The 16,130-nt window shown below is 41.3% G+C and overlaps 1 protein-coding gene across 4 annotated transcripts in view; it reads left to right on the forward strand.

Moving 5' to 3' along the window:
* The window catches only part of tln2b (talin 2b), a 93,422-nt gene extending 79,284 nt beyond the window's left edge, over window positions 1–14,138 (forward strand). For 2 of the 4 annotated variants that reach the window (XM_026175918.2, XM_026175921.2), the window contains exons 45-57: window positions 765–931; window positions 1,283–1,466; window positions 1,821–1,946; window positions 3,450–3,566; window positions 4,019–4,204; window positions 4,685–4,792; window positions 5,550–5,655; window positions 6,942–7,066; window positions 9,451–9,576; window positions 9,672–9,734; window positions 9,835–10,017; window positions 10,099–10,224; window positions 11,960–14,138. In XM_026175918.2, coding sequence (XP_026031703.2) covers window positions 765–931; window positions 1,283–1,466; window positions 1,821–1,946; window positions 3,450–3,566; window positions 4,019–4,204; window positions 4,685–4,792; window positions 5,550–5,655; window positions 6,942–7,066; window positions 9,451–9,576; window positions 9,672–9,734; window positions 9,835–10,017; window positions 10,099–10,224; window positions 11,960–12,088 — 1,746 coding nt within the window. In that variant the 3' untranslated portion in view covers window positions 12,089–14,138. Of the gene's footprint in view, window positions 1–764; window positions 932–1,282; window positions 1,467–1,820; window positions 2,910–3,449; window positions 3,567–4,018; window positions 4,205–4,684; window positions 4,793–5,549; window positions 5,656–6,941; window positions 7,067–9,450; window positions 9,577–9,671; window positions 9,735–9,834; window positions 10,018–10,098; window positions 10,225–11,959 lie in introns of those variants that run through there. The other 2 variants (XM_080303932.1, XM_080303933.1) reach the window with 2 other exon arrangements.
* The last annotated feature ends 1,992 nt before the right edge of the window (window positions 14,139–16,130 follow it).

The raw sequence follows: 16,130 nt of genomic DNA on the forward strand, positions 1-16,130 counted from the left end.
ATTGCTCAGTGTTATAGCTGTATTCTTTAATTATAGCTAATCACATAAAGCTATAAAGAAGATAAGCTTGTGCAGTAATATATAATAATACAATAATTTATTATTATTATTATTTTTTTAATCTTACATTTTGTAGAAAAAAAGATTAAATGAATCAAATTTTAGCGTCGCCTCACTGTATTATTGTAGCACTCATGAGGCCATGTTCTTCTGACCACCCTCACACTGTGCAGTTGACAATATTAATGTCTCCATGCTGTGACCCTGGCAGCTTCTAGCCATGCTGCTCACACATTTTGTCTTCACTCCAAGGAAATGATTTGATTCGGCGCTCATATCAGTCTTGAATAATTTGTGCTCTCACACTTGTTGATATGTGAAGCTTGTGCCTTGTTGAAATGCACACCTCAGGGCCCTCCATTTGTTTATGAGTGATGAGCAGACACGAGTCTTCGAGGGAGTTGTGTGACTTGCAGCATTAGGCTCACTGACTTAATGTGAATGAATAGCAGACTCTGATTTAACGTTTAGTGGGGCCCATTCCTCTTATTCCCAGCTTCCTTGTTTAATCTATATCTTCCAGATGTTTCTGAACATTTGCAGGGTAACTCATTTCACTTATAAAAGTCTCAGAAAACACCTGCTGTACAATCATTAAACCGGCACAATATATCAACAAGGTTAACTTTTAGCTGTTTTACGCCTTCTAACAAGATGTTTAAGGGACCTTGCTGTCTAACTATTGTAACACATGCATGTTCCAGGTGTCCTTGGTACTTTCAGCCCTACAAGCAGGAAACAAAGGCACTCAGGCCTGTATCACTGCAGCAGGCGCAGTTTCTGGAATTATTGCTGACCTGGACACCACCATCATGTTCGCCTCAGCTGGAACACTTAACCCTGAGAATGAAGAGTCCTTTGCAGACCACAGGTGCGATGAGACACAAGCAAGACATTCAGACAAAGACCAAAACTCTAAACCTCCTGTTACCATAAAGTCCCATTTCAGATGTTAAAAATGTGAAATGGATTTACAGATTCGCGGCACATGGGAGTTATATCTTTAAGTTGCTGCACTTACACTGTTCTCCATACACTTGAGCCTCAGTCTTGTTTTGATGACTCACTTGAAAGAAATGCAGCTGCCAATAAAGCTAAATACTGACCTGCATTTCACATAATGTGCAGTAGTTTTGCTCAGAAAGCAGTCATGGCTTCCTTTCCTATCGCTGTTAAGTGTGACTTTGGAGCAGATTGTGTCACAATGTGTCCCATCCTTTAGGGAAAGCATCTTGAAGACAGCCAAGGCACTAGTGGAAGACACCAAGCTGCTGGTTGCTGGGGCAGCGTCAACCCAGGAGAAACTGGCCCAGGCTGCCCAGTCTTCAGCAAAGACCATCACTCAGCTCACAGAAGTGGTCAAACTGGGAGCAACCAGTATGGGCTCTGAGGACCCAGAGACACAGGTAATCAGAATCTGAAATAGAGTGGTTAAAAAAGTATATATTTATCTCCAGAAAGCCCTTTTATAATTCAGCAGTCATCATAATATGGTACTCTATTGTTAGTCATCTACTATCTTTCTTGTAGATAGTAGTAAGTATGTAAGATTTTTCTATATAATTGCAGTTTGATCTGATAAACATGGTCTCTTCCTTCCCCTGTGTATATGTCTCTATCTCTACCCTCCACTAAGTCTGAAGTATCATGACAAGGTGGGAGTGATAAGGACTGCAGTGGTAAATCCTCTCCCTAGGGCTCAACTGATAAACCTTTACTTTGACCATTGTGCTGTATTGATTCCAGCTCTATCCCCCCAGGTGGTTCTGATAAACGCGGTGCGGGATGTGGCCAAGGCTCTGGCCGAACTCATTGGTGCCACCAAATGTGCTGCAGGCAAACCAGCTGACGACCCCTCCATGTATCAGCTGAAGAGTGCTGCCAAGGTGAGGAAATAAACCACTCAAACTGTCATATCTGTTTAGCTGTGCAGTGATTTTTTTTTTTCTTTCTTTATTTTTTTTGTGGCGCGTATCTTTAATTTATTGTTCAGCTGAGTCTCGCTCACAGAGAGGATGCTCCATGTAGATATGTATTTATAAATTTTCTCCTTGCATTGTTGCTCTAGTTTGATATATGTGGTTGCAATGCAGCGTGAAGCTGTTTTTTGCAAGGAGGATATGACAGCTGTTATCAGGATGTGTAAGATTTGTCGTATCTGTGGGACTTGAGCCATCACTTTCTATGCAGGAGAGAGAGGGAGGGGACTGTGTGCTTTACTGAAAACTATAACAAGATGTTCTGCATTGTCACTGCTGGAACTACAGTAATGCAGGGTTTTTGTACCGGCTTTAATATCAGTGGAAGGAAGACACAGGCACAATGTAGAAGATTCACAGTGTCATAAAATGTAAAAATACAGTGAAGATGGTGGTGCACATCTAATGTGGTGTGCATATTGCAAAAGGGATCAAAAATAAATTATATTAATACAGCTGATGGATGGCTTTTCTATGTATGAAGAGGATACAAATACAGATAAAATCAGTAATCAACACTAATCAGTTGAATCAGTTAGCTGAGGTTTTGTTGGTCTAATTTATAATTTATGCATCCCCTATTACTGTTTCTTTTAAGGGTATTAAATATCTAAAACACCCAACAGGCATCCAGCAACAATGGAACGGGTGAAATTTTTTAAATATTTGGTCTGGAAACAATGGTTTAGAACAGGGGTAGGCAACTCCAGGCCTCGAGTGCTGGTGTCCTGCAGGTTTTAGATGTGTCCATGATCCATCACAGCTGATTTAAAGGGCTAAATGACTCCTCAGCATTTCTTGAAGTTCTCCAGAGGCCTGGTAATGAACTAATCATTTGATTCAGGTGTGTTAACCCAGGGTGCGATCTAAAACCTGCAGGACACCGGCACTCGAGGCCTGGAGTTGCCTACCCCTGGTTTAGAAAATAAACTTCTGGTCCAAATGGGGGTTGTTTTCTCATATAAACTGAATTGGGGCCCACCCATGGACAACCTCATGTTGACAGATTGTTTCAGTTCATCCAACATATGGTGACCTCCAAATGGGACCCTTCCAAACCCCTGGTGGCGTTTCTCAAATTCCCAAGCACATAATGCACACTTTGCTTGAATACAGCACAGACAGAGCAGAATGTGTCGCCATGAGTCAGTGAAATTTTAATCGCTTTTTTTCCACATCTGTGACAGTAAATAAACTACATTACCAGTATTTAATAATCCTGTATTTTAATTTGAAATGCACCACTCCGTCTTTATCTCCATTAGATAAGCACCCTCAACACCATTTTCTCTGTATAAGAATCATTGAAGAGAAAAGCAATGATAATGTAATATGTTTTGCCATTGAGGAGAAAGAGCTCCACCTCCTGGTTTGTCTATAGGTCTCATCGTTGCGCTCCTTATTTGACAGGTCATGGTCACCAACGTGACGTCGCTCCTCAAAACAGTGAAGGCAGTAGAGGATGAAGCCACCCGTGGGACGAGGGCACTTGAAGCCGCCATTGAGTGCATCAAGCAGGAGCTGACGGTAAGCGCACCTGACAGGTCAAAGGTCTTCTTTATGATTTATTTGGAGTCAAAATGTTGAGACCCTGCTTTTCTGGAAAAAAGATCTCAAGGAAGATATCTGTATCTATAATTCAGGGGACAGAGAAGCTTTTTGTTCTGTGTTCTTTTGTTATGGCCAGTTCTTTTCCTCCTGATTCCTTCTTAACTCCTGCAGGTTTCCCACAACACTTATCAGGGTCTGGGTAGCAGATGTGAGTGAGGAAGGAAGATTTTAAGACTGTTTTTTTCCCTTGAATAAACTGCTAATTCTTATCAGATGACCTTACATTCTAATTATTCTGGTTTCTATGTCAATATTTTCTGTCCATTTAAGTCTATAACTGCTCTACAACATTCACGTGCACTCGTGTATTATCATATCTGAGCTCCATGGCTATATCAACCTGTGCTTGTGGCTCATCATCGTGTCAGGTGTTCCAGTCCAAGGACGTCCCAGAAAAGTCCACTTCACCTGAGGAGTTCACCCGCATGACAAAGGGCATCACCATAGCAACAGCCAAGGCAGTGGCCGCAGGCAACTCTGCTCAGCAGGAGGATGTGATCGCCACTGCCAACCTGAGCCGCAAAGCCATCTCCGATATGCTGACTACCTGCAAGGTGCTAATCCACACTGCTCGACCAAAGCAGACCTCACGCAGACAGCACCAGGCTGCCAGGGAGCATGTGAGCCCAGCCTGTGGAGAGCAGATATTACAGAGGCTAGTCTACTGTATGTCTGCTCCCACTGCTAATGACTCAGTCACTTTTCAAAGTCATGCAGCGAAGCATCACTCAGGACGTCCTTCAGCAAACAGCAGGGCGCTTGTAAAAAGACAAAAATAAAACCATGTACAAACATTGCAGGCTGTGGTTTTAAAAATCAAAGCACAACAGTGACTGAAGACTTGATTTTCTGGTAGCTTTGAATTTTATCTGTAATTGGAACTATGTAATGTGCAAAATGCTCTCTCAATATGCTCTCCCTGACCCCACGCAGCGCATTTGCACTCGTGTTAAATGTTACCTTTCCTATGGGAACAATTTCAGTGTCCTATCCTAAATCTCCTGTTCTCCTGTATTGTTTTCTTACCCTTGCAGCAAGCAGCATATCACCCTGAAGTCAGTGAGGAACTGAGGAGTAAAGCCCTGCAATATGGCTCTGAGTGCACCACCGGATACATCAACCTTCTGGAGCAAGTCTTGCAGGTTGGAAAGAAGTAGTCTCATAAATAAAGGATACAAGTGATTTTGTGTGCATCTCCTGGCCTCTTGCACTCACCCTGCACTGATAAAAAAGTCTCAGACTTCCTCATAGGATAAAATGCAAAAATTGTGTTAGGCCGCTATGCAAGCCTTTAGAAAATCTGATTTTGATTTTTGTTTATTTTTTCTGTTGTTGAATATATTTGCATAGAAATTAGCAACTCATTCTGATGAAATTGCTTTGTTGCAAAAATTACTGCATGAAGACTGCGTGAAGACAAGTGTGTCCATGTGAGACAAATTGCCAGTTAATGCATTAAGTATCATAATTACGGATCTCGTTTGCATAATTAATGGGCACATCATACCGAGTCTGGCAAGACATCAGGCACACGAAGGACTTTAAAATCCACAATATATAACTTAGTTACAGAAATAGTTGCTCAAGTAACAAAAACGGATCCTCAACTTTTACATTCTGCAACATAGGTTAGTGTCTTTCAGCAAGTTAATTATAAATTATACTCTGAATTCTTAACATGTAATCAAGAAAGATTAAAAATGAACAGATTTGTTTTGTAAAGAATTATCTCTGACTAATCTTTTACCTTGTGTTTACCTTTGCTTCGCTTCTTGTGTGTGTGTGTGTGTGTGTGTGTGTGTGTGTGTGTGTGTGTGTGTGTGTGTGTGTGTGTGTGTGTGTGTGTGTGTGTGTGTGTGTGTGTGTGCCTTTGCACATGTTTGGCTCTTGTGTTTTCAGGTGCTGCAGAAGCCCACACCAGAGCAGAAGCAGCAGCTGGCTGTGCACTCGAAGCATGTGGCAGCGTGTGTGACGGAGCTCGTCCAGATCGCCGAGGCCATGAAAGGTGAGTCCAGACGCACAGCTGATGACACACACGCTCTCACAGAACACACAAAAAAAGAATAGCTTGATAGTCTTTACTTACGAGTGACCCCATCCTGACTGATGTCAGGATTTTACGGATGCACATAAAAGTTGTGCATGCTTAACTTTTCAAGTGTTTCTCTAAATACTGTTTCTCTAAACAGTATTTTGAAAAGGACACATTCATTTTATGAAGGTATGGGTGATAACCATAAAGTTTTGACTGAACGCTTTTGTTTTATAAATGACTGTAGGTACACTTGGTGTAAAACCCTAAAGAGAAAACTGGATAATACATTTTTCAAGGAGGGGAATTTCCCCTAGGAGCCAACTCAATCAGATAAAATGTAAAAAAAAAACATGACAGGATTGTGGAGATGGCAGAGATTAGTCAAAGGAGCCCTAATCCTCTTGTGCGTGAATATCATGGTGCTAGTCAAGCTCCCAAACCTGTGTGTGTGTGTGTATGCACACCCTGATAAAGATGGGTCACGAGAATCACTTTAGAATATTGAAATCACACCAAAGAGTGATTACCATGCTGTCTTTCAAATTAAGCTCTGTAGGATGGTTATGACACAAACATATTAGAGGAGTGTTTTTTTTCTCTAGATGTTGCAATGCTCCATCTGACAGGAGTAATAGATTGTGTTTGGATGAGAATTTGATTTCAGCGTACTGCCTGAGACACAGCGGGGCTATCCACTTCACCTCTCTAATGTCCCATGTGTTCTCTCCCTCTCTCTCCTCCCTGCTCTTTCCTTGCTGCCTCAGACGGAGGTAAGTGGGATACGGTCTGTTTTGTTCCTCCAGATCACCTTTCATGCAGTCAGAAGGGGGTAGAGAGTAGATGGTTTCGGGGTAGGGTGGGGGTGCAGAACAGATTTCCCCAGAGCTCGAGATAATCTATGAAAACATCGTTCCATCTGCTTTACCAAGCTGTTCAAAAACGGCTACATTTTATGGGCACTTAAAAACGTCCAAAAAAACAACGATCCATCAAGTGTGCATTTCGTCTAATTTTAGCCAGCTTAATCACTTTTCAGACATTACTGTCATACTGCAAACAGTTTGTGGGAATGTATAGAAAGCTCAGATTTAAGACATACAAGGCATCCTGCGTGTGAATAGGAACATTTGTTTGAAGCAAAGCAGGGCTATTTCTTACTTAAAATTATACCATCACTTTTTTCTTGTACTTTTTTGAAAGTCTGTTCAAAAACTACTGTGATAATCACTGTTTGGCTACGTTTTGATCTCTTCCAGGATCAGAGTGCGTGGACCCCGAGGACCCCACTGTCATCGCTGAGACTGAGCTGCTCGGAGCAGCAGCATCCATTGAAGCTGCAGCCAAGAAACTAGAGCAGCTGAAACCCAGGGCCAAGCCCAAGGTAAAAGTGCCCCTCTCAACCTTTTCCACCCACGCAAACCCACGCACAGGTTTTTGCCATTAATCAGCAGGGAGACAACGTGGGGTGTAGGCAGGAAAAGGTGACACCGGCTTTGAAGTGGAGTCTTTCTTTTTTTCGTTTTCTTTCTATTAACCGAGCTGCAAACATGGGATCATAAAAGGATAAAAATTATTCTGTTACACATGCCGTGTTGACTCAGACAACTCGGTCCAGTGATCTAACTTGTACGACTTTCTTCAAAGGTAGTTTGAGACTTTATTTTGAGTTGCGCTGCCAAGAGACGCAATTACACAGCTGGGTCTTCAAGCTTATTTTGGAAGGGAGTTCAAAAGTGCGATGAACTGTTGTGACCCTTTGTGAAAGAGGTTCTCTGCCTTATTGGACACATTTCCTTTTGTTTCTTTGCAGTGTTCGTCATTTCTAAACGAAACAGGGAGGTTTTCTCAGCCTGTTGTTCACCTTCCCCCACACACACATTGCGGTATTGCCTAAAAAAACAGAGCGACTTTAGCCCTTAACAAGCAGATAACTGTGCTTTTGTGAAGTCAAATTACTCGTGTTTTGTATGCAATACAGGATTGTGGTTTGAGGTGTGCTCTGCATGATTGTGTCTGTCTCTGGAGACTGGATAGTTAGATCTATGTGGTCTTGCTTTTTGTGCCTCTAGTGCTTTTCCCCTTTTCTATCAGTTCAAACCTCTGTCTGTGTGTGATTTCAAAATCTCTATATTTATAATACATCAGCTTTTATGAAGACTCTATAATGCTCTGCTTTGTACTACAATTCCAGAGCTGCAGACTGCATTTATGATGACCTTTGTGTTTATGAAAGGGGATTAGTGGGTGAAAGGCGCTTCCTCTTTTTGATGTCAGTGTCTCCCTCTAGTGATCTAAGAGGAAGCTTTAGTATTTAAAAGGTCCTGAACTAATCTGTCCTTGTGAGCAATTTATTTTTATTTATATATATATATATATATATACATTTGTAGCTGTGCTGTCCTGTCATTTGTGCTCATGTAGCTTACAGGACAAAACTAAATCCCAGGTCTGAGATACAGATTTTATGGGGATGTGAAGCAAGACGGTGAACTGTACGAGCTATTTTTTTTTAATATCACAAAGCAGGCCTAATGTCTCTTAAAAAAACACATGGGTTCAAACAGATGTTTAGGTTATTTGTTTAAAACTGCTTGAATTCTTCCTCGTCTCCCCCCCCTCCCTTCCTTTCTGCTCCTTCATCCCTCCCATCCAAAAGGAGGGAGGGCTCTCCTGCCCCCCAAGCATGCTTCCTTGCTCCCTACCCCTCAAGCCATTGTAGACCTGGAAGCCTTCTCTGCAGGGCTCTGTCTGATATGTTTGATATATTAGGTTGTTATTCAGTCCAACTATATATCAAACATATTCCTACAGTGTCCCGCCCTGTCTCCAGCCGCGTGTGCCTTATGTGTTTATCGAGGTCTGTGATCAACTGCATGCTGTTGACTGATGTTGCAGAGATGGCCATTTGTTGAATGTTCTTGAACTGATGCCTCTTGTTTACTTTGGTGTAATGACTGGAATTATCATATCACATATCTGCTGCCACTTTGTGTAACGCTAAAACTTAAGCAGTACTGCTTATGTTCCATTATCAGGACAAAGATGCAATTGAGGACAACGTGTTGTTTTTTTCTTTAATTCTGAAGGTTTTAGAAAGTAGTACAAGGCAGAGTGTTTAGTTTGGATATACTGTATTTTTAAGCCATTCTAATGTATTTATAAAGCTTTTTAACACTCTTGAATGTAAGGTTCTAAAATAATTTGTGGGCACAATTATTCCAAGTTGGCACAGTATTATGAGATTCTTGGTGCTGGGTTACACAACACATTAAGTTTAGTCATCTATAAAGATGTGTATAGAGAACAGATTAAAATTTCTAGGTTTGAAAAATGAAGCAGTTTCTCACAAACTTGTGCTTTACCATGGCTTTGAGCTCTTAGTATCAGCACTGAGGTTATAGCACCATTCGTCTAATAACACAAAGGATTTATGAGCAGTATTTGCCAGTATATAAGTAAATTGTAATAGAAGAAAACACCACAATTATCAAAGCTTTGGCAGTCTCCATATACGGGTGTGAATGTGCAAGAGTGTGAAGCAGGTTTTGATTGGACGGACTGTGGAGGATCCGAGCTTGGCCAAGACACGTTGTAAAAATAAAAATTGTTTTTGTGAAATTGTTTTTAAATTAGGATTGTACTCTGTATTTTAATTAGTCCTCTACATGCCACAGATGCGTCTCCCAGGAGTGTAGATGCAAAGGTGATGATGTCTTTAACTAATTAAATTCACTTTAAATGTAAGCTATGTGGTTTACCTTCCAGCAGGCAGATGAGACGCTGGATTTTGAGGAGCAGATCTTAGAAGCAGCAAAGTCCATTGCTGCAGCAACTAGCGCTCTTGTTAAATCTGCATCTGCAGCTCAGAGAGAACTGGTGGCACAGGGCAAGGTCAGTCTACACAATCTGCAAACCTTAGGCACTTGTAAAGTACTCTGTAGTAACACAGTGCAACATCTGAATTTCTCCCCCAAACTCTACCTCAGGTGGGATCCAATCAAGCCAATGCAGTCGACGATGGCCAGTGGTCACAGGGTCTCATATCAGCTGTAAGTCGCTGTGAATTATTCTAAAACCTTCCTTCTATAACACCAAATGAGACTTTAAATAAAGCCAACTTGTTACATGCATATTTCTTCAATGCTGCAGGCACGTATGGTAGCAGCAGCCACCAGTAATCTGTGTGAGGCAGCTAATGCTTCAGTGCAGGGCCACGCCAGTGAGGAGAAGCTCATCTCTTCAGCCAAGCAGGTTGCAGCCTCGACAGCTCAGCTGCTGGTGGCCTGCAAGGTGAAGGCAGACCAGGATTCAGAAGCCATGAGGAGACTACAGGTAGTACTGAAACACACTTTTTAATTCGTCCCTGGAAACGTTTATTGCACATGTACTAATTTTGGGGATGTCACTAAAAAGGTGGCTGGTAATGCTGTGAAGCGAGCATCGGACAATCTAGTCAAGGCGGCTCAGAAAGCAGCATTTGACAAGACTGAGGATGACAGCGTTGTGGTGAAGACCAAGTTTGTTGGAGGCATAGCTCAGGTAAGAATCCTGGAAAGAAAAAATGTTTGAGGGCTAGAAGAGAAATCACTACTTCTCTGTGATGTGCCCTTTTCTTGCCAATATGCCAAAATGCCACAGTTGTTTTTCTGAAATCGCTGAGAGCTGCTGTAGATGAGAAGCCCGTCAGTTTTGTTTCTCACTTGTTTACCAGGTTTGCAAGGCACCCACAGCTGAATATCTTTTGAAAGCCTTTAGTGTATTTCTCTTCCGGCAGAAACAAATAACAGTACTTTCTGTGGCCGTGACTGGTTTCCCAAATTAGTGCTGCACCCCAGCTGGACTTCAGCCTGTCACCTGTCACTGCTGAGTACTGTATTCAAAAGACATCAAAAAGTTTTAAGTTCATCGGTTGCTTTTTTTTATTCTGGTTTGTTCACATTGGTACAGGGTGAACATCCAGTCCTCATGGGCCAGTGTGCTGAAAAACATGTGTCCCTGCTGCAACACACCTGGATAAAATTAGTAGGTCATTGGCAAAGCTTTATAGAACTTGACTGCATGCTGAGGTGGCAATTCAGCCATTTGATTCATGTTACAGCAGCTCATGAATGAATTAACATGATGCAACAAAAGTACTTTTACAAGTACATTTTTTCAGAAAGTACATTTATTTAAGGTTCCCATCTCACCATGCAGTCAGTTCTTGCTAATGGCCTACGGATTTTATTCAGGTGTGTTGCAGCAGGGACACATTTAAAAGTTTCAGGACACCGGCCCTCGAGTTCAACACCCCTGGTCTAAGTAGTTAACACGTTTTGATTCTTCACAAAAATGTCACTCGTATATTTTCAATTTTATGTATATATTTATAACGTAGTTACAGTCAGTTACCTATTTTATGGTTTGCTGAGGTTTTATTAGATAATGATCAGTGGCGACGGGGATATCCTTCTGGATGTGCGAGCGAGTCTCAATGCCGCATGGATGAAGTGGCGTCAAGTGACGGGTGTGCTATGCAACCGTCGAATGCCAGACCATCTCAAGGCGAAAATTTACAAGACTGTAGTCCCGGTTTCCCTGTATGGATCGGAGTGCTGGCCAGCCACTGCCAACCACGAACAGGCCCTGCACACAATGGAAATGCGAATGCTCAGGTGGTGTCTAGGCCTCACGTGTTGGGACCAAGTCAAGAATGAAGACGTCAGAAAGCGGCTCGGCATTGCACCAATCACGGTGAAAATGCGCAAGGCACAGCTACGGTGGTACGGACACATATTACGCTCAGACGACAGCTCAATGGCGAAAACGGCAATGAGGCTTGAACCCGGTGGCCAGCGACCCCGTGGCAGGCTGACGAAACGGTGGATGGATAGAATAAAGGAAGACATGAAGATCGTCAATGCCGCCCCAGAAGACGTCCTCAGTCGTGCCAAATGGAGACGGATTTGCCGCAAAGCGGACCCTGCCATGCAGGACAAACGCTAGGAAGAAGATGATGAGGTTTTATTAGATATGTAAATCTGACAAACTCAATTATCAATGAAGCTGTCTGACAGCTTCATTGATATTTGAGTACAATCAGCTCAGTTTGCCATAAAGTTTCTAGCAAAATATATTTCGTACTGTTTAAATTTATATTTCTATCTACATAATGAAAGTCTTGGTGTTCTGCCATGTTCTGTGCTCGGGACATGGCAGCAAGGGTTTATCATGTCAGCCTATCCACAGGCATAGTAGTGATGAATCTTCTGTCAATTGTTCTCATTTTCCTCAGATCATTGCGGCTCAGGAGGAGATGCTGAGGAAGGAGCGAGAGCTGGAGGAAGCTCGGAAGAAGCTGGCTCAGATCAGACAGCAGCAGTACAAGTTCCTGCCCAGCGAACTGAGGGAGGACGAAGGCTGACGGACGCAGCGGATGGGGACGTGCGCTGCGCTGACGAGACCTTCTTGTCACGGGGAGGTGCCAGTCAAGTATTGGCTATTTCAACTCTCATAAAACCAAGGACAATATAGCACTTGAAGCAGGCCTGTTTGGTGATAAAACAAGTGCCTGTGCTCGGTGTATTTCTGTGTGTATGTGGCTGTGTGTGTGCGTGTATGTATTTGTCAGTGAATGGCATTGACATTCAGACTTTAATATGAAGAAAGCTGTTCCTATAAGCAAGTTGAGAAAGTTTAAGTCGTACGATAAACGTGTCATTAATTTGTGGGTGTTACTGCATCATGAGCATTACTGACTGTTACAATCATGAATCAAAGAAATCTCGTATAATCACTGAATGTTCTCAAAAGTGTTTGAGGTTTAAAACAAATAGAAAGGAACTGGTGATATCGATGTAACCGGCAAATTCAATCTAAGGGTCCACAGTTTGTATTCCAGGTATACAAAGTATTAATAGAAAGGCAGGAAGATTTCTCACGTCTCATTTCACCACTGGCTTGCATGCACCATAATGTCTAAACATATCAGCGAAGCTACTAACCAATAGAGTAGTATAGAGTAAAAGACACTTGTATTTTACTAAAAAAAAATGTGAACACGTGGTTTGCTGTTAAACTAGCAAATCTTGAAAAGAGAAAAATCAATGATTATGATTAAACTATGTTGTTCTGCTTGATGCCAAACGATGAGAGTCTCTAAATGATAATATAACATGACCACTGGCCATCACTAGCTATAAAGATGTTTATTCTTGACCACTTTCTTATATAGGTATAATCTGTGGTATTCAGAGTATCTGGATGATATGTGACCAAATATGTCTTGCTGCTTGTACATTATGTCATTTGATGTAACCCATCCCCCCCCCCCGCTCACAGTTCTTCCCACACACGCTTGTGTAAGGAATACTTGTTTACATTTTTTGTCATGTTTGTTCTCGCTCGTCTTTGTGTTTTTAATTCCTTCTCCATTTACACTGGCCAGATTCTCTTTGGGTGTCGCCAGTGCTTTTATTCTACATACACGCAGTCACTGCCCCTGTCCTGCTAAAGTCATTTCACTTCAGATGGTCTGTCTATAGCAATACTTTACACTGAATATTTGAGAAAGATAATACGAGTCTGCGCTGTTATTGTTTGGAAGAGTGTGCAATCATATTGAACTCTAGGCTCTTGAATGAAATGAGCACACACTGTGCTATAAAGTGGCTCATAACTTTATGCACTGAATTTAAAGCTCCCATTATATTGAATGGAGGACATTTGCTTAACAAACTAGAAGGAAATGGCATCACACTCTGAGAAAACTGATTTTCTTTTCCTTTATTAATATATAATGTATTTCAAATTTTCAGCATTCAGCTCCACCATCTGTCCGCGTCAGTGTCTGGTCTGCATTTTTATTTTTTATTTTTTGTACTAGTGCCTTACTTGAGTCTGCCCTACGAGCAGCTGAAAACCAGGTTGGGTGGGAGCCTGAGCCTTGTCCTCTCTGGATCAAAGCATTATGCCAGTCTATTCCCTATTGGGGTCTTAATTTAAAAAAAAAAAAAAGCCCTTTGCCATACAGTACAATGCCTTGGCTGGTGGCCTACCTGCTGACAGTGTTCTAATGCTGATATAAAAGGGCATCTGTGGATACATTAGGATTTAAAGACTAACGCTAGACTGCATTCAATGAGCATGTGGCAATTTGTGTATGAAGTTGAGAAATTGTTTAAATTCATTATGCCAAGTCCCTCTTAAATGTTTCATTGTCTAACCACTATAAGAATTAAGTTTCTATCAGTAAATGTAAGAATTACCCTGAAATATATTGTCTGACCGATTTGTCAAAGTATTAATGGAAAATAGAAAAAGTTATTAGCTCTGTTTATGAATACGTGTTGTGCTTTCTTTAACAGAATCTGTTTGTTTTCTGATTTGATGCTGTATGTATGATATTTATCTGGTCACAAAAGTATTTTTTGTATTCACCACAAATAAAGCTTTCAGACAACCGGTAACATTAAGATGATTGTTGCTTTTGTTTTTCATGTGAAATAGTGTCCCCTGCAGCTCTACTACTACTCTGACCCCAGATAAGGAGACCAAAATCAGGCAAAAGTATGTCTACTCTTTAATATATCTATATACATATATATTATTTTTTGAAACCTCAAGATAAAAGATGTCCAGTCGAATAACTCATCCTGCATTCTTGCCAGAAGATGTCAGCATTTATCCTTCATAGCTGAATCAGGAGGTCAGAGGATGTTCAAGTGGAAGGACTGGCAAAGTTAGCCAGACCAAATATGGACATTGTGGATGCATTTTTTTCTCCTTGCTTTACAGGCCAGACCTTGAAATATGCAACAATCCCCACTTAGATATTTTGGTCAATAATGAGAGTTCACAGTATTTTTATACTCTGGGTTACTGTTCCACAGCTACAGCCTTTATAAGCCTCATGTTTGAAGAATTAGTCAATCAGGAGAGTGAACTTGACCTTTTTTTCTTCTCGGGTGATACATTGCTTATTTCGTACTAAAGCTGATCCTTCTGTGCTAGAAGAAAATGTGGGCATAGTGTGCAAAGTATGGTTAAAGGTGGCCAGCACAGCACACTGTCCTTCTAATGAACACCATATTTGGTAGTTTGAATGTTTTGGTCTCATGCAAGGCAAGGCCACAGTGAAGAGGGGAAACTGAAGCCATGTGTTTAAGAGCGAGTACCCATCTACTACTCACCCTCTCCCCTCCATCTCCATTCAGTGCCTGAGACCAAAAAGATTTTTGCTTTGTTTTGTTTGTTTTTTGGTGAACTTTGGAAAAACTCAGCAAATTTACGAGTTAATAGAGAAACCGTTCAATTCCTTCCTGCTATTGACCTGCACTTAATAATTTTGCCATGAGCTAAGCTGCATTTATTGTTTTCTTCTGCAAAACACAAAAAGGGGTATTTTAACCCACACCCTTTTACCTTTTCAGTGTGTGGCTTTTTCTTAAGCGCTCTGTCTTTTTTAGTCACTTGGCACGTCGCATATTAAACAAACGGCGCGTAAAGGAAAGAAGATGCAAGATATGTTTAGCTTAATTAGAGGAAAGTGTTTAGGAAACAAAAATTAAAGGTTGAATTGAATTTGCTAAAGGAAACTTCAGAACCTGCTAATAGTTTTTGAGTATTTAAAAGCTTCATGACACACTTAGTAATCCCTTGCACCGACAGTGTAAATCTCCGGCATCCTGAATGTTCTAAACTTGCTGTGTTGGAAAGTTTGTTTTGCTGTGTCTTGTGCCATGCCTAATCCCTGCAGTCTGGCAGCCATTTAGTCCAGGCTTTGTTCCACGCTCAAGTTCCTAAAAGTGAAGCCAGGCTAACACATAGCTGGGCCAAATGACACTTGATCACCTCTACACTTTAATCATTTCAGAGCTAATCTAAGGTCTGCTTAAGGCTGATACTGGTTTATATGTTTTCCAGTTTCAGTGGCAGGCATTTTAATATAAGGTCCGAAGTAATGCAGGAATGGAATTAGGGCTTAACACTAAGAAAAGCCTATGTGAGCTTGGGAGTTGTCACACTGGAAAGCTGTGTAGGCACTTTTTGATAATGCTCTGTCAAATTTTAGTTTTCCATGTCCTGGTTTGGGTTTCAGGGATTTCTTTAATAGTGTAAACAGCGGTGAATGCTTTATAAATTAAGAAAAACATTCATAAGTCTCATGCTAAAAAAGCCTCTATGTGAACTCACTGTATCATTATTATTATTTTGAATTCGGTTCAGGTAAGGCTAAACCAAACAGACTGAGAAAGTATAAAGGTCTGTGAATTCACAGAGAGTGAGACAGCCTTTACCCTGAGCTATTTTTTCTTTTCACTTTTAGAGAACGTGATGAAAGAGGAAGAGAGGTTTGGAAAAAATGCACATCAGGAAAGGCTTTTGGGTTTTTGGGCTGGGCCTTTTTGTCCACAGCGTGCTACTGAGGTTTTCCTCTTTTATGTTGTTGCCTTTGTGCACAGACA

This window comes from Astatotilapia calliptera, chromosome 7 (genome assembly GCF_964374335.1).
Source record: "Astatotilapia calliptera chromosome 7, fAstCal68.1, whole genome shotgun sequence".
In the NCBI taxonomy this organism is placed as follows: Eukaryota; Metazoa; Chordata; class Actinopteri; order Cichliformes; family Cichlidae; genus Astatotilapia; species Astatotilapia calliptera.